We start from the raw sequence: 19,228 nt of genomic DNA, 5'->3' as shown, positions 1-19,228 counted from the left end.
CTGCAACAGCCCATGTTGATTTACATAAAACAACCTTACACTTTTTACACTAGCTCTTTCTTCCTCTCTCTACCCTGATTTTACTCAGCAATTTCCACTTGGTAAAAGCTGGCTGAAAGGCCACAAATTCTCTTAAGGAAAAAACTACTAGAGAATAAACATAATGAGTATTTATAATGTCTTGACAAATTTGAGAATCTGACTCTGCTTTCCATATGATAATATTAAAATTGGCAATTTAAAAAATGTTTTTAGAGGGACATATCAAAAGCCTCTATGGCCTTCTGATATGATAACATCACTTCTAGCCAAAAATGCATAAACTGAATCTTAAAAGGAAAAACACACAAATTGAAGAAAATTATACAAAATAAATGGCTTACATTCTTCAAAAAATGTCAAAGTCATGAAAGACAAAGAATGACTGAGGAACTATTCTAGATTAAAGGAGATTCAAAAAACATGACAACTAAATGTAACACATGTTCCTGGATTATTAGAATGTGGACCAGGAAAAAAATGGGGTGTTTTTTGTTGTTGTTGTTGGTGGTGGTGGTGGTAGTGGTGGTGGTATACATTAAAGGACAGAGTAAAATAACTGGAAAATTTGTAAACAGTTCTGTAGATCAGATAATGGTATATCAGTATCAATTTTCTGGTTCTGAAAACTGTACTATGGCTATATATAAGGGAATATTCGTAAGGAAATACAAACGGAAGTATTTACATATATACACACATTTTATGTATTATATATATATACACACACACAAAATAGTATATGTTATATACTGAATAGCATATAGAACAGTGAGAGAAAGAATAAGAGACTAAACAATTGTGCTAAAATGTTAACATTTCAGAAATCTGGGTGAGAGGTATAGAGGATTCTTTTCACTATTTTTCAATGTCTCTAAGGCTGAAATTACAAGAAAATGTTTTTTTAGAAGTCTACTATGATATATTTTGAAAACTTCCAACTCCCCCCACCCCATGTTGTCTTTATTTGGGTAGAGTTAAAGAAACATGCTGATCTTAATTATTACTCTTCTATTCAAAAAATAAAAAGCAAAATTTCCATACCACTTAACATATATCTACACAATACATGACCAACCCCATGATAAGAATTGTCAAGATGTTTGCACCACAAAGATGATAAGCAAAGAAGCATGTATTATTCCAACAGACATAAACCAGGAAGTAGAAAAGTAGACACTCGTTTTTATAGGGTAGCAAAACGTACAGCAACACGATAACAATATTTACATTAACTATAGGTCTTATCTTTAATGATTTTCAAAAAGTTACTCTGCAGAAACTACTCTGACACCTAACTGACAAAACTATGCAGCAATTCAACATATCTGAAAACCAGAAATTAAAGTATTCAAACTTTTTAAACCAGAGGACCCTGTGAACCAATGTCATGTGCTTTGGGGCTTTTAGGTTGTGTCCCTTACAACTTCTGGGGCTGTTGCTACAGGGCATGTTAGCATGGGATTTAGCTAGAGCAGTTTGTGTCCCCAACAGACAGTTTGTAGGTCAGTCTGTCCCTTTACCCTCATTTGCTTCTACATACAGAGCAATGGTGTTTGAAAAAAGCACATTATAGGGAGAAATACTGATTGGTGTTTTTGGTTTTGGGCAAGCCCATAGAAACACAGAGTCAATTATTTCTAAAAGAAATCTGGGTCATTCTTGTGACTTCTGCTATCAAATTGGCTTGGATAGTAACCAAGGAAGATTTTGGTATGAAACTAAATAAAAATTTTTGCTGAGACAGAAATGATTAGACTATTTCTTTGGCTCCAATATAAAGTGGAATTCCCATGAAGAGAAAGGCAGACATTTCAATCTGGCTTTAATTTCTCTTTTATCCTGTTTCTTACTCATTGTAGGGACTATTACCGAAAACTGAAAGACATCATACTGAATGTGAAATCAATTAACATATTTTTTTAATTTAAAGTTTGTATCTGAGGAGTGTCGCACTTGGTGGTCTGTCCTCTGCTCTGCCTCCCCTCGTTTTTTAATAATACAGAAGTGGAACTGCCCATTTCCAAGACAACTTTGACCCACAGATCTATTTTCTATTTATCACAGCCTCTGAAGACAACAATCACCACACTCATGACAGGGATTTGGGGCTCCACATTTCCGAGGCCCCCAGGCAGACTACAAACTGTGACAAAAGGTGTGGAGTCTCTCATTTGTACAGACTGCATTAGTCACAAATCTACCAAGAATTCCGGATAAAGTGTTTCAGCCTTCACCTGCAGATCATTGAAAATATGGTGGGGGATCCACAATACCCTCATAAACTGTAAATTGTTACCAGAATAAAAAGTACAAAAAGATGCCCAAATTGCTGGGGCATCTGGGTGGCTCAGTTGGGTAAGCATCTGACTTGGGCTCAGGTCATGATCTCAGGGTCCTGAGATCAAGTCTGGTATTGGGCTCCCTTTCTCAGCCAGGAATCGGGCTCCCCGCTCAGCCAGGAGTCTCCTTGTCTCTCTCTGCCACCGCCCCTGCCCCCCGCTTGTGCTCTCTATCAAACGAATGAATAAAATCTTAAAAAAAAAAAAAAAAAAAAAAGATGTCCGTATTGGGAAAAAGATTTAATAAAGATGCTTGTATTAGAAAAAGCACATACTCAAGTTCACACAAATATCCCTTCAGTGAATGCAAAACTGAAAGTGGTTCAACATTTGATAAGAATCAGGCCCCTGAAGTTGCCACAAGGACCTCCAGCAGAGGAGGACATGTCTAACACGTGCCTTAAGAGTACTGGGGAAGGACGCCTGGGTGGCTCAGTTGGTTAAGCATCTGCCTTCAGCTCAGGTCATGATCCCAGGATCTTATGATCCAGTCCCGCATGGGCTCCTTGCTCAGTGGGGAGCCTGCTTCTCCCTCTGCCTGCCACTCCCCCTGCTTGTGCTCTCTCTGACAAATAAATAAATAAAATCTTAAAAAAAAAAAAAAAGTACTGGGGAATTAATGGTGAAGTGGCATCTAAACCCTATAGATCAGGAACCAGTTAAGTCCTAATGCCGGAGCAATTTCATATTAAAAAATTTCAAATTAAAAAATAAAGATAGTGAGAAAGCGTTCTCATTAAAATATATTTAAATCCTAAAACAATAAAGTTTGTAATTGCAAAAGGACTGCTAATAAAATCCAAGAAGAGTTAAAGAACAGTTTAAAGAAGAGTTAATACCTACCTTCTCAAACTATTCCAAAATATAGAAAAGGAAGAAAAGCTTTCAGTGTTTCCATTCTATGAGGCCTACATTATCCTGCTATCAAAGCCAGATCAAAGCACTAAGAAACAAAATTATAGACCAATATCCCTGGTGACCACAGAATCAAAAACTCCTCAACAAAATATTAGTAAACCAAATTCAAAAATACATCAAAAGCATGATCCACCATGATCAAGCAGACTTTATTCCAGGGATGCAAAGATGGATCAATATCCACAAATCAATGTTATGTACATTAACAAAACAGATAAAAATCATATGATCATCTCAAGAGATGCAGAAAAAGCATTTGACAAAATTCAACATTTGTTTATGATAAAAACTCTCAACAAAGTGGGTACAGAGGGAACATACTATAATATACTGAAGACTAGATAGGACAAAACCACAGCTAGCATCATACTTAATTCTCCATTAAGTATGATCAGAAACAAGACCACCCTCACCATTTTTATTCAACACAGTACTGGAAGACCTAACAATAGCAATCAGACAAGAACAAGAAAAGGCATTCAGATCAGTAAGGAAGATGTAAAATCTCATTATCTGCAGGTGACATAATACTGTATATAGAAAACCCTAAAGACTCCACAAAGAAACTATTAGAAGTAATAAAAGAATTCAGTAAAGTTTCAGGATAAAAAATCAATAGAGAGAAATCTGTTGCATTTCTATGCACTAATAAAAAAAAACTAGCAGAAAAAAATTAAGAAAGCAATCCCATGCACAACTGCATCTAAAAAAAAAAAAAAAAAGATACCTAGGAATAAATTTAACCAAGGAAGTAAAAGACCCATATTCTGAAAACCAAAAGACACTGTAAATATATGGAAAGATATACCATCATGGATTGAAAGACTTAATATTGTCAAAATCCATACTACCCAAAGCAATCTACAGATTGAAAAGGAATCCCTACCAAAAATACCAATAGTATTTTTCACAGAAGTAGAACAAACAATCCTAAAATTTGTATGGAACGACAAAAGACCAAAAACAGCCAAAGCAATCTTAAGAAACAACAAAGTTGGAAGTATTATAATTCCAGATTTTAAATTATCCTACAAAGCTATAGATTATAAATTAAAATAGTAACATACTGGCACAAAAAATAGATAAGAGATCAATGGAACAATATAGAGACCCCAAAAACAAACCCACATATACATGATCAAATAATCTACAACAAAGGAGGCAAGAATACATGATGGAGAAAGGAGGTCTCCCAATAAATGATGTTGGGGAAACTGGAAAGCTACATGCAAAACAATGAAACTGGACCACTTTCATGCACCATACACAAAAATAAACTCAAAATGGATTAAGGATCGAAACGTGAGACAGGAAACCATAAAACTCCTAAAACAACAAAAAAGAAACAAACAAATTCCTAGGGAGTAAACTCTTAGACATCAGCCTTAGCAAGATTTTTTGAGATCTGCCTCCCCAAGCAAGAGAAACCAAAGCAAAAGTAAACAACTGGGACTACAACATACTGAAAAGCTTTTCCACCATGAAGGAAACCATCAACAAAAGGAAAAGGCAACCAACTTACTGAATGGGAGAAGATATTTGCAAATGATATATCTCATAAGGTGTTAATATCCAAATTATATAAAGAACTCAACACCAAAAAAAAAAAAAAAATCCAATTAAAACATGGGCAGAGGGGCGCCTGGGTGGCACAGCGGTTAAACGTCTGCCTTTGGCTCAGGGCGTGATCCCAGCTTTATGGGATCGAGCCCCACATCAGGCTCCTCCACTATGAGCCTGCTTCTTCCTCTCCCACTCCCCCTGCTTGTGTTCCCTCTCTCGCTGGCTGTCTCTATCTCTGTCGAATAAATAAATAAAATCTTTAAAAAAAAAAAAAATGGGCAGAGGACCTAAATCAACATTTTTCCAAAGAAGACATCCAGATGGCCAACAGACACATGAAAGGAAACTCAACATCACTCATCATCAGGGAAACACAAATCAAAACCACAATGAGGTATCACCTCATATCAGTCAGAATGACTAGTATCAAGGAGACAAAATATAACAAGTGTTGGTGAGAATGTGGAAAAAAGGGAATCTTCATGCACTGTTGGAATGCAATTGGTGCAGCCACTGGAAAACAGTATGAAGGATCCTCAAAACCTTAAAAACAGAAAAATTATATGACCCAATAATTTCAATTCTGGGTATTTACATAAAGAAAATGAAAACGGTACTCAGAAAAAATAAAGGCACCCTTATGTTTATTGCTACATTATGTATAACAGCCAAGACATGGAAGCAACCTAAGTGTCCAAGAAGAGATGAATGGATAAAGAAATTTTAGTATCTATACATAATGGAATATTACTCATCTGTTATGAAAAAGGATGAGATCTTCTCATTTGCAACAACATGGATGGACCTAGAAGGTATTATATTTACTGAAATAAGTCAGGGAAAGGAAAGGAAAGGAAAGGAAAGGAAAGGAAAGGAAAGGAAAGGAAAGGAAAGGAAAGGAAAGGAAAGGAGGGAGAGAGGGAGGGAGGGAGAGAGGAAGGAGAAAGAAAGAAAGAAAGAAAGAAAGAAAGAAAGAAAGAAAGAAAGAAAGAGAAGAAAAAAAGAAAGAAAAGAAAGAAGGAAAGGGGGAAGGGGGGAGGAAGGGAAGAAAAGAAAAGAGAGAAAAAGAAATAACACATGATTTCATTTATATGTAGAATTTAAATCCCAAAGCAAACAAAAAACAGAAAACAAACTCATAAATATACAGAACTGGTCACTGCCAGAGGAGAAGGGGGTGTGGGGGATGGATAAAATAGTGAAGGGGATTAAGAGAAACAAACCACCAGTTATAAAATAAGTAAGTCACAGGGATGGAAAGTACAGCATAGGGAACAGAGTCAATACTACTGTAATAACAAAAAATAAAATACTGCAGCAGGATAGTATAACTTTTCATGTATGTGCTTTTCTGTATGATCTTTTATTGCATATTGTCTTTAACTGTGTATTTGAAAACTTATAAAGAAATTCTATGAAAGAATTAAGATGTGAAAGGAGTTCATACTCAATGACATTTATAGAAAAATAAATTGATCAATACTGGAATATTGAAAAAACTAATAAAAATCTGTTATTACAAAAGGACTGCTAAATAAAATTCAAGAATCAGCTGGCTATTTTAAAAAAATTCAAACTTGTACGTCAGTATGTATGACATTTCATATATTTCTTTTATAGGTTTGTTCTGCCAAACATGGAAATCTGAGTAGTATGAAGAAGGAGAAAAAGGATTTCTATCTTACTCTAAACTGGGTAGGGGACATTCATTTCTGACAAGATCATCGAAGTGTCTACATATCCCACATCAGGAGTGATTTTAAAAGTATAATGTGTCCTAACAGTAACAATATTTATAAAATATTCCTAATGTATCATTTCTTTGCGTATAGTTCACTGCAACCAAGATTTGCATAAATTTAACTTAGATATATTAAAATGAGATAAATACAAATAAATTATTTATGTGTGTTAATAAAATGTTTATAAGAAACAGTACAAGTTATCCAGCTTCACGTCTCAACTTTATCTTATGCATGAATGAAGCATATATCTTGTAGGTAATGCCACAAGCACAAATTACATACATACATGAATTTGTACATAAAGTACATCTCTCTTTCCTAAAATAATACTTCAAGGGTTAGTTAATTAGAAAATTGTAATACGGCTTTCCTAAAGCTGATATCTGGAAGGGAAATCTATAAGACAAAGACGTTAATGGGATGAAATAAAGGTGGTCAGGCCACATTTCTCTCAGTGTGCCTTTCTTTGTCCTCAGTAAATGCTCTCCTTATAGTTGCACTCTATTAACACAAAATGACATGATTTAGCCTGGCCTTCCCATTTCTCAAGGCACATACAGCTTGTGTTTACTTATCTGTGAAGACAGCAGTGGAGGTGCACCAGAATACCTTTTGAAAATATTAATCAAGGTTCCTTACCCAGCACTATTTCCTTGTCCTCTCCACACATTTTTCTCCTACCAATTCAGTGAGGCCTCTATTGCCAGAGGAAAAGAAATACACAACAGAGCACAGAAAACAAGAGTCATTATTGTGGCTTCGTGTCAAATTTAGGCTTTTAAAATCAACAGAAAAGGCAAAATTTTAAAAGCCAGTATCTTTGAGTTGTAAGTGACAGGTTACTAGGTTTCAAAAGGCTTTAAGTAAAAAGGCTTCGAGTTTCTGCAATAAGACACGGGTTGAAAAAAAATAGATGAAGAACCAATCCTTACATGACTACATAAGGTTTGCTAGGGAGGTAAGGAGACGGAATTGAGTAAACAAAAGTTGTAACAGTTACACTGGCAACTGGCTTCAGCCTTTAATGTCTTTCTATAACGAAAAAATATAGATGAGATCATACTAGCTACTTATTTACAAGCTCTTCATTACTAAGCATACTTTCTAAAAACTATCTCATATCATTAAGCGCACATGCATATCATTTTCAATGTACTTCAGATTACTTTAATTGCTGTGACATACTGTAATTTAAACCTCCGGGTTAGTTTGCATTACAAATGGTACACACAATAAACCTATGTGAGCCTAACTAGTCATCCTCTTTCCCAATTTTTAAATTTTTAACTTTTTTCTTAACATTTTTTCTCAGTCACATACCCAAATATTGAATATCAATAACCAGGTATATCTCCAAACATAAAATAACCACATTAACCAGTAGCTGTCTTCCGATTAGGACTTTTCTTTGTATAATGGTCCCTTATTGTTTCTACCCACCTAGAAACCCCTTTCCTTTCTTTCTGTAATAGAACCCAATTATTTTCAGGAAACTTCTATCCCTTATTGCATGCATTCTCAGGAAGAGCCTCGATCAAGGTGTCCTCCCCTCCACAGCTAAGAAAAAGGCACATGACCCAAGTTAGACTGATAAAACTCTCTTAGAAATGTAAATCTTCTGTGGACTCTGGGAAACAAACTGAAGGCTTCAGAGGGCAGGGGGGTGGGGGATTGGGATAGGCCAGTGATGGGTATTAAGGAGGGCACATATTGCATGGTGTACTGGGTGTTATACGCAAATAATGAATCATGGAACACTGCATCAAAAACTGGGGATGTACTGTATGGTAACTAATATAACAAAATAAAAATTATTTAAAAAAAAGAAATGTAAATCTTGAGCACTGTGATACAAAGACACTGGGGGTCTGTTAATTTCAACGACTTAACTTCAAAAGGATATAGGATAGTTGTTGCTAATTGGATTGTAAGAAAGTATAATCCAAAAGTAGTAGTTGCCAAATTTAAGAAAAACATGAAAAACTTTTCTGGAGGTCTGACTACCAGATGCCAGTGATTACCCTTCTATTACATAATGTCTGCGGAGGGAGGACTGGAAAAAAGATTGTCTTCTTTTCAGAGTGACCTAGTAGAGAAATTCCATTACCTTAATGTACTTGGAGATCAGAAAGGCCTGAAGTCATATTCCAGCTCTGCCACCTATTAGCTATATAACTATATCCTGCACAAGTTACTTACTAACCTCTTGGAGGTACCTGGATTTTTCTGCCCACTTTCAGAGTATGATGTGTAAACTGGAGATAAATCATGTAAGATATCTAATAATACATCCAACAAACAGGAAATCAACAAACACAAGTTATTGTTTCTGCTCAAATATTCTGGTATTTAAAACTTCACCAGGCTGCATTATATTATTCATATGGTATTACTTTTAACGTGAAGATTGACAAAATACAAAGAGGAGGGGGGAATGTCTTACAAATTTGAACAATGAGCTCTTCTACAATTGTATATTAAGCTAAAATTCTGTAGATTTTTCAATAGATAATTTAATTCATTATGTCCAGCTGGTATGGACACAGAAACACATTTCTAAAATCTATGGTCAATAACCAATCTTTCTATGAAATGGACATTTTGTAATTCAAATATCACCAACAATACTTCAGTAGCTCAAGTATCACCAACACTAGAACGGCTCAGTAAGCAGGAAAAAATTATCTAATCAATGAGCTGTTAACTGAGTTGCAGTTTTCTTGCAAAAATAACTTCATTGATAAGAGAATTTTGTCTTATTTTTTCCCAGATGTAAAACTTTATATCTCTTCTACCCCCTCATTCCCTAGCAACTACTAATCTACTTTCTGCCTACATGAATTTGCCTATTTGCCATTTTATATAAATGGAATCGTATAATATGTAATTTTTTGTATTAACCCCAATACAAAAAATTTATTTTTTTTATTTTATTCATTCATGAATATTTTATTCATCCACAGATGGACAGATTGTTTCCTCCTTTTTGCTATTATGGAAAATGATTATCTATAAACAATTATGTACAAAAATGCATACATACCTATGTAAACAAAAATTCATTTACCAATATCTGTAACCTAAACAAAAAAGAGTTGGTCTTTTCAACAAATGGTGCTGGGACAACTGGCTATCCACATGCAAAAGAATAAAGCTGGACCTGTACCTCACACTAACATAAAAATTAACTCAAAATGGATCACAGACGTACACGTAAGGGGCTAACTAAAACTATAAAACTCTTAAAAGAAAACAGAGTAAATACTTATGACCTTGGGTTAGGCAGTGGTTTTGCAAATAAAACACCAAAGCACAAGTGACAAAAGAAAACAGCAGATAAACTAGACTACATCAGAATTTTTAAAAAATCTTTCATACCTAAAAGTCAGACACTGTTATCTATCTGGTATCTAACAACAATAAAACAATATCTACAGGGGCACCTGGGTGGCTCAGTTAAGCGTCTGCCTTAGGCTCAGGTCATGATCCCAGGCTCCTAGGATTGAGCCCCCGCATCAGGCTCCCCCCCTCAGCGGGAAGCCTGCTTCTCCTGTTCCCACTCCCCCAGCTTGTGTTCCCTCTCTCACTCTCTCTCTCTGTCAAATAAATAAATAAAATCTTAAAAAAAAAAAAAAAACCAAAATATCTACACTGTTCTTGGCACTTGACCCACAGGATATTGTTCTTGGCACTTTACATATATTAGCTCATTTAATCCTCACAACAACCCCATGAAATAAGTATTACTCCATTTCATAAATTAAAAAAAACAAAACACAGAGAGTTAAGGTCATACATCTATGAAGTAGTTAACAGGGATTCAAATTCAAGCAGTGTGATTCCAAAGGCATTTCTTACCACTATGGAATACTGACTAAAAAATAATTTCATGGTTAATTTGCCTGCATATGTATACTATATGTGGACACTCTTCTCCCCTAGTTAAGAACACTGGGGTAGTGCCTTCTCCCAAAACACTTGTGCATGTGCACTTAACTTTCAGACGATTAATGCAATCCTACCCTTCATTATCATCCCTCTTTGCCTTTGGTTCCAGACCACTTGTCCTATATTATTTAAAATGCTATATTGACAAACTGTTGCAATAGTAGTCACGGGCACTGCTTTGCTACCAGCACTCACGTCTCTATGTTTTAGCAGGGGTCCATGACAATAACACATCCCATTCTCATTGTCAGGTTGTTCCAGATTCATTTTGGGCCATAAGAAGCCTACCTTTACCCCAGGGAAAGCTAACTGCCCCTCCAGGTGTATACTTAGAAACTGCTTTTCAAACTTTTGTGACTGTGGCCCATAGCAAGAAACATTTCTCACCGACATAGTGAGAAAAGTATACAGATATTGACCTAAGTAAAACCAAAGCTTAGCATACTTACTTTTTGGCAAATACAGTCATATTTCACTATTTTCTTTCTCTTTTTTTAATACTAGTCACAACCCAGTTGATTTCATGGTCATTAACATGACCAACAAGTTAAAATTTTGCAATTTGACAAACACTGAACTAAAATACAAACATTAATAAAACTGTCTGCTTTTCCACAAAAAAACCTTTCTATTCCCACCCACTAGCCTTCAATATATATTTGCTAAACTGAACTGGAAAACAAAAAAGTACCTAATTGTTACCCCTTAAACTAAGCTTATTAGTAAATTTCAAAGTCACGCATGCTCAGCAGCCTACATCTTTTCTCCAAGGGGAGCAGCCAAATAGTAGGCTAGGATGAAAAAGTAGGTATACATTTATTTACTAAGACTAGTACTCATTATGTCTAGAGTCCATCTCAAAAGATGTGGGAGCTGTGATCCTTGGCATTTAAAGTCTGATCACACACACGCACACACACCCATACACACAACATATACACTTCTTAATTATGAAGGAAGACAGGCAGAAATCCAAAATTCTAATATTCTTTTTTTTTTTTAAAGAGTTTATTTATTTATTTGACAGAGAGAGACAGCCAGCGAGAGAGGGAACACAAGCAGGGGGAGTGGGAGAGGAAGAAGCAGGCTCCTAGCAGAGAAGCCTGATGTGGGGCTCGATCCCATAACGCCGGGATCACGCCCTGAGCCGAAGGCAGACGCTTAACCGCTGTGCCACCCAGGCGCCCCCAAAATTCTAATATTCTGACTACCCAGTTTCTTCTGTATATTAAGAACAGGAAGTATAGTCCCTGTTGTGTTTTTTTTTCTTCCCGCTGTGACCTTACTGATAAGAAATGGTCATCCTAGTGAGGGAAGAGAAAGTAAATGGAAGGTGATAGTGAAGTTCCAGAATGTTAGCAGACTCCCAAATGAAAGATTAAAAAGGTAACGGCAAGCACAGTACTAAGTTCTTAGTAGGTGGTCAATTAAATATCCACTGGATAAATGAATAAACTATATGCTCTTGAAATTTGTTCTGCCATCCACAGTCATATTTAACTAGTATTTAAACTGTAAAGACTTGAACATTAAAACCAAATTTCCAAAGAAACTGACCAAAGATACACAACCAGTCAGTAGCAATGCCGAGTCCATTACTCAAATCACTGTTTTCTTCTCTGTTCTATTGCAATCCCAAAATAAAAAGCCTACGTCCTTAGGTAGAGATGATAAAGTCGGTATTAAGACACCTGTATAATTGGAAACAAATTCCATTTTCATTTATTACCTCTGAATGTAAGTAACTTGTATATTACATGAATAAAAGACTTAACGAAACTTGCTTTAAGTGGCAAGAGGCCTAAACTGACAGAAACAATATCTTTTTGATTTAATTAAGGTTGTAATGGACTCCAAAAAATTATTAATTAAACATGTTTATTTAAAAACAAAACCAAAACTTTAAAATATAATTTAAGCCACCAGTCTCCTGTGGCTTTGTGTAGGCACAAAGCAGAGACCTCAATGCCACAAAAATAACCAAAATTACAAACCTACTCTACATAGCAGGCGATCTGCTCACATTTTGAAATCTTGATACACAAAGCATTTCTCACTTAATAACAAGCCGTGAGATAAATTAATCATAGTAAAATGTCAGTTATTTTTAGAAAATAGAGCTAGACATAGTAATGTAATATGAACCAGATTTTATTGAAGGTTTTAAATTCAGATACTATGAGCAAAATAAATTTAAACAAAGGCTTTGTTTTTATACTACTGTTTTAGAATACAAAGAGTTTCTGACATCAAATAAAGAATATTTGTTCTTTTAATTTACAGACGTTTAGATGAATAAATCTGTAAGAAGAGATTTAATTTTTTAGTTGCCTAAAAGAGGTAATGGAAGTACAGTAGGGATGTGGATCCTAAAATCATTTACAAAGAGCCTACAGAATGACCCTCTGGCAGTAAAAATATCATCTAACACATGATTTCCAAATAATGTGCGAAAAAAATGCTAACTAATAATACTTTTTGGAGGAAATAAAAATGAAAAAACTCATCTATTTAACAGTAACAAAAAAGCTTTACTCAAATACATGTTTGAGCTAATGAGTATCAAGAAATGACTTCAGGCAGAAACTTAATAAGACCCCAAACATTTATTTCAATAGGAAGTCCCCACATTTTGTGTTTTAAGGCCATCATTAGTCTGGCATTCAAGCTCCTCTAGGATCCGGCACTCTTCTGCCTAGCTATACTGCCCCACTGATAAAACTAATCAGGAAACAACATACTAGGCATTCACTCCCATCAGAGCATTTACTCATTCTATCCTCTCTACCAGGAATGTCCTATCAAATGCCCTTGTGTACTTGAAAACTTGGCCTACTTTGATAGCACTTGTCAAAAGGCCACTGTTCTCTTCCTCCCCTAAATTCCATAGACCATGCACTCTATACCATTTACTAGAAATTTATTAACTTCCTTGGGCTTTGGGTCTTTGTTTTTGAACTTGGGATGATTTCTTATGCCCCTGCCAGGCTCCAAACGCCCAAGTATTACAGGGATATACATAGTGAGAAGCAGTATTTCACCATAATTGGAGTATGAGCCGTATCATCTGGATTGAATCCTGACTTCTCTTTATGATTTCTTTACTTCAGTTTTGTCAACAGGAAAATGGGGATTATAACAGTACCGAAGTCACAAGTCTATGAGGAGGAATTAAATGATTTGTTACACATGAATGAATATACCTAAAACACTTACAAAAGTATCTGGCAAACAGTAAATTCTACTAAGTATTAGCTATTACTAATTTTACTATAATACCACCATCATTCTCCACAGCACCTAATAGTACCTTACATATACAAGAACTCAATAAATACTTGAATGAAACATTTAATATTCAAATAATTTTTAAAGATTCTCTCATGGAGTAAAAGGAGGCTCAAAGTCCAAATGATCAAATACAAAGGAAAGGCCTGGTAGAAGAAAAGAATTCAACTCCCCAAACTACTTAAACTTCATTAACAAATTAAGAAAAAGTCAAAGTATGGGACGCCTGGGTGGCACAGCAGTTAAGCGTCTGCCTTCGGCTCAGGGCGGGATCCCGGCGTTACGGGATCGAGCCCCACATCAGGCTCCTCCGGTGGGAGCCTGCTTCTTCCTCTCCCACTCCCCCTGCTTGTGTTCCCTCTCTCGCTGGCTGTCTCCCTCTGTCAAATAAATAAATAAAATCTTAAAAAAAAAAAAAGTCAAAGTATTAAAATTAACAATCCAAACGAACCAAGTTTTAATTTTTTTTTCTTTATAATAATGGAAGCGACATTTTATGAAAAAACTTGATCGTTTCTGCATAGGAAATTTATCTCAAAAATGGCTATTTCTAAAATGCCATCTTAATTTCTAATCTATCAACAACATATTAATTAATTCTATGTTTAATCTGCTTACATTTCCAATCTCTATATTACCCACTTAAGTAGGAAGCTTCATCATTTACCATCTCACCTTGAAAAATAGAACTGAATTTTACTTACTCCACGAAGGCAATCTCTAACTCTAGCACTCAGAGATTCAGTAACAGATTCATGTTTACTCCACTGATATCCTTTATAATTTTACATTTTGATTATCTGCCTCTTCTTTCTTCATCAGCCTAAAGAGCTATTTCTAGTCATTGTAATTTTGTCCTCATAGGAAAGCTGATTCAGTTTTCTTGATTTATGCTAGCTGCGTGTTTCTACATCTCCAGTTCTTTTGTGTTGACCCATGGTTACAATAGGTCATAAATTATGGAAAACAAATAACCTCTTATCCATAGATATCGGGATACCACAGTACAGTCCAGTGAGCCTAATAACTGACTGATCTGTATTACAATGACACAATGTTACTTTCAAATAACACTGGTTTATATTACGGTAAGTCTCATCAAGGGATAAGGAACCTATTTGGGCTGCCAAGAATGTGCCTGATTTAGACCTTCAGCAAGATTCCTAAAAGACTATTTATGAAAATTCAAGGGAAACAAAAAGCTTATGTTTTAGTAATAACCACATCAATAACCATGCCTTACTCTCACATAAGCTTTGGCTTATTTCTTATTTGCATATGTCCTATAGAGATGGAGTCCATATAAGTTCTGTCAAAGACTGTCAAGCTTAACACTGGGAATTTAAATTTCCCAAGCCCAGGTTTTCTGGTTTATCACCATCAACAAACAGATGTTGTAATAGCTCAGAGAAAAACACAGTTTGTCGTGTTTTACAGTTTAATTACTGATTAGCAAATACTGTGACATTTTAACAGTCACCATTCATTCACGTTGCTTCCTGTTTAAAGAAATCCTTACCAGAAAAGGAATGATGAAAACATAGGAAAAAGGAGTTTATGAACATATTAAGAACTGAAAAATTAAAAAAACAAAACAAAACAAAAAAAACCTCTGGGTGGTAAGACTATGAGAAATTTTTATTTTCTTCTCTATGCTTTTAGATATTTCCCCAATGTTTAAAGTATGTATACATACTTATATAGAGAAATTTTATTGACAGCAACTCTGTAAGAGAAAGTACACCATATGTTAACATGATCTTCATATAGTTCTCAAAATCTGAAAAGTAAGCTTTTACTAACAACAGAATACTATAGGATATTCAATGTTACAACTGTTCACAGCCTAAAATACTGTCCAGCAGACACAAAGCAATCAATAAATATTTGCTGAATACCTTAACATTTTCTAATCCTAATGGAACTTAATACTAAAAAAAAAAAGGTGTTATCAGAATACAAACTATATTTTAAATAAAGCAGGCTAAATATGCTCAGGAATATCATGACTTCCTTATTTGCTTCATAAACAAAAGTTTGCATTAAACCATAAAATGGATTTATAATATCATGCAGTAATTCAAATTAACATGGCTCATAAATGAAATCATCTAGCTAAGAGATTTTTCTTAAGGTTCAATTTTTTTTCTAGAACAACTACCAACCAGTCTATTTTTAGATTAGTTTAAGAAAAATTTTAAAAGGGCAGCTTTATTAACACGTAATCAGTTTTATGAAGACCCAGGCAGTACCTTCCAAAAGATTTACATGAATGCTGGGTGCTTTTCCGGTTTTTACAAACTATTGACTATTATTTTTTCTGGTGTGTAAAAATTACCCTCATTGTTTTTATCATATCAATTTTTATGAAATACCTGTAGGAGACAATGTAGTAAATGTTAATCAGCTGAAATACATATTAAATGAAAAATATTAGTATAAAAATGTGTTCGTCTTTATTACCATCTTAAAGTGTTCTAAAATGTAAGCAGAGCTTTTACTATAAATTTACTTTGTGGTGGCGAAAGCTACATGGTAACTGGCAGCAGCTGAAACACACAGGTGCACAGACACATACTTGATTTCTCTGTGTAAATTAAAGGAAACACATAAGTTTTCCAAAGGAAGAAAAACATTACTTTTTAGGAGCTAACGTGACTCTAGGTAGCTGTAAGCTTTAAAAGCGGATTAATTCATTTTCGCAGTTAAACAGAAAAAGGATTTTCACATAGAAGATGGAGTCAGAGTCCGAGTCTGAGTCCGATGTGATCTGAAGCAGGACTAATCTGCACAGAGAAAACAATCGGGGACGACTACAGAGCCATTCAGAAGGCTCCATTTGCCCCTCACTAACATTCCAGGGCAACGAAACAACATCGTGCAACACTTAAAGGACAATCCAGGATCTGTTTAAACTAGAGAACCGCCCAGCCACATGCAAAACATACCAACAGAGGATTCACAGCAAGGGGATGGTATTACCTCTTTTATGTAATTCCCTCAAGGGAATACAGTCTCCTCCCCCGTCATAAGGCAAATAGGGATCGGAAGAAGCATCCATGATTAGAATTTTTTAAAAGAAGAAGAAAAAGAAAAAGAAAAAGCTCGCTAGCTTAAAAAAACACCGGCATTTCTTCCACCCCTGCTGCAGCAGGCGAGGGAGATGCCATATTTGATGAGGGTTAGAACTGTATGTAGTTCGACTCGCTGAAGCAACTGGGTTCTTCCACAGTGGATGATGTCATCAAAGGGAAATTATTGCAGCCTGGTTGCTAGTGGCTACAATCTAGGAAGGCTTAGAGGCGGAACAGCCTTCTTAATCAGGTCCTGCTACGTATGATGATGACTAAGCTCCAAGTATAACAGACAAAACTGGTTTGAGAATTTTAAAGCACTCACAATACAGCTTCTATAACATCAGTGGCAACTACAGCAAAACAATAAAAACATTCTTTCTTTTCCATTTTAAGATAAATATAAGGGACACAAAGTATTTAATACGGAAATGTGAAAAGGAAATACTGGATGTAGACAATGCCCCCTTTCATTTCTGATGTAGAAAAATGGGAGGAACATACTAGTAAGATTGTATGCTTTTATAATAGAAATGTACTAATTTTTATATATATACCAAAGGCTTCAAGGGATTTGGTTTTAAGAGTCTATTTTTGTAATTATCTGAAAGGTACTACAGACTTCTGTGGATTAAAAAATTTAGTAACTGAACAGTTGCGTAGTGTTTTATCTCGCTAATCCCCTCCAGAAGCCTCTTGTTTCCTTCCTTCAAGGAACTAGCTAGTAAGACATTCTAGTTTTTGAAAATAAAACTTATTAACATACCAAGTGACTTAGCTATTATTTGTGAAACTATGCAAAAGGATTTACTAGATAGGAGATTTTTCTCTCTCTCCTATCTTCCTACTTTTCCTACCTCACAAAGATTTTGTGCTTCAAGAAAAAAAAAAGCTTTTAGTAAAATGTGTCTCAAAGTGTACTCCAACTGACTCTTTGCTAAACATTTTTACGAAATTCAGAAATAAAGTAACTTTTTGTTTCAATCTATCATGGGGAGGGGGGGAGCTGATGCTCATTTGAGTTCACATTTTTACAGTTCCTCTGAGGTGATTTCTCCAGACTAGATTCTCCTGAAATAGCTATGTTGCTGCAGTGCCACTAAATTAAGATGTGTTACTGGTTAGAAGCAATGCCATAGGACTAAGAGTTTCTGTAAAACTTGTTTTCCTAAGTATTGAATGAACCGACCCTAAGGTCCACTCCAAGTCAAGGCATTTGTATGAGAACTGGGGTAGGAGAGGGAAAGAAAGCACTCAAGTGGCAGTAGAGAGTAATTCTATTTGTCTAATACATTATAGTTATTTGGGGTCCTTTTTAAAATCAGGTTAAAGTTTTCTATTTAAAAAAGTTTGAACCTCAGGAGCGCCTGGGTGGCTTGGCCGTTAAGCGTCTGCCTTCGGCTCAGGGAGCGATCCCCGCATTCTGGGATCAAGCCCCACATCAGGCTCCTCCGCTGGGAGCCTGCTTCTTCCTCTCCCACTGCCCCTATTGTGTTCCCTCTCTCACTGGCTGTCTCTCTCTCTGTCAAATAAATAAAATTAAATTAAAAAAAAGAGTTTGAACCTCAGAGAAAGCTAGCCCTTATAAAAGCTCAACTTAGATTTGGGAAAAGGGAATCTAGGAAAGAAATATAGGCTAGATAGAAGACTACAATAGGAATATTCTACCTAATTCTGATTTTGGCTATTAACATTTACTATAAGGCTGTGGGTGGGGTTTTTTTTTCCCATTTTCTGTATTTTTCAAATTTTGATTTTTTTTTTAAACAAGCAAAGTTTTGACAATGAGCTAACTTTACCAAATTAACTAAATGTAAATGTTTTCCTTTGTGGTCCTTTGGTAATTTCTACTATTATAAGACTTTTAAAAAATATATGCCATATAGCATTCTGAATAACTTAGTTTTTATTATACTATTGTTCCATATTTTTATGTAAAATGAAAATCTATCTAAGTTTCCTTGGTATTTGTAGGCACTCTCTTAACTTGTTTTTCCTGATTTACAACTTAGTCTTAAAGGAAAAAAAAATTAGAGCAGGCTAGCATTAACTAGAGGAGGAAGAATACCTTCCCTATAAAATATACTGACCATATTGCATAAGTAACTTTTGCAACGTAAGTACAAAATTTTGAATTATTTTTAAAGAACAAAACTTCTGTATATGTATATGAGAATATATAATATATAAATTGTATTTGTATAAAGTCTAGAATGAGATACACCAAAGTCTTAATAATCGTTATCACTGAGGAAGAAAAGAGGTAGAAGTGGGGAGGATCATGGTACATTTGGTTTTTACTTTATGTAGT

At 35.2% G+C, this 19,228-nt stretch overlaps 1 protein-coding gene across 4 annotated transcripts in view; it reads right to left on the bottom strand.

Annotated features, from left to right (window-relative positions):
• Positions 1 to 19,228, bottom strand: part of CLCN3 (chloride voltage-gated channel 3) — a 92,635-nt gene that overhangs the window by 38,656 nt on the left and 34,751 nt on the right. For 2 of the 4 annotated variants that reach the window (XM_040626434.1, XM_040626433.1), the window contains exon 1: positions 16,826 to 17,044. The exons of the other annotated variants lie outside the window; for them this stretch is intronic. In XM_040626434.1, coding sequence (XP_040482368.1) covers positions 16,826 to 16,904 — 79 coding nt within the window. In that variant the 5' untranslated portion in view covers positions 16,905 to 17,044. Of the gene's footprint in view, positions 1 to 16,825; positions 17,045 to 19,228 lie in introns of those variants that run through there. 4 annotated transcript variants of the gene reach the window in all.

The sequence above is a fragment of the Ursus maritimus genome, unplaced genomic scaffold (assembly GCF_017311325.1).
Source record: "Ursus maritimus isolate PB19 unplaced genomic scaffold, ASM1731132v1 scaffold_11, whole genome shotgun sequence".
Lineage (NCBI taxonomy): Eukaryota > Metazoa > Chordata > Mammalia > Carnivora > Ursidae > Ursus > Ursus maritimus.
Note: the sequence above shows the minus strand (reverse complement) of the source record. Positions and strands in the feature narration are given on the sequence as shown.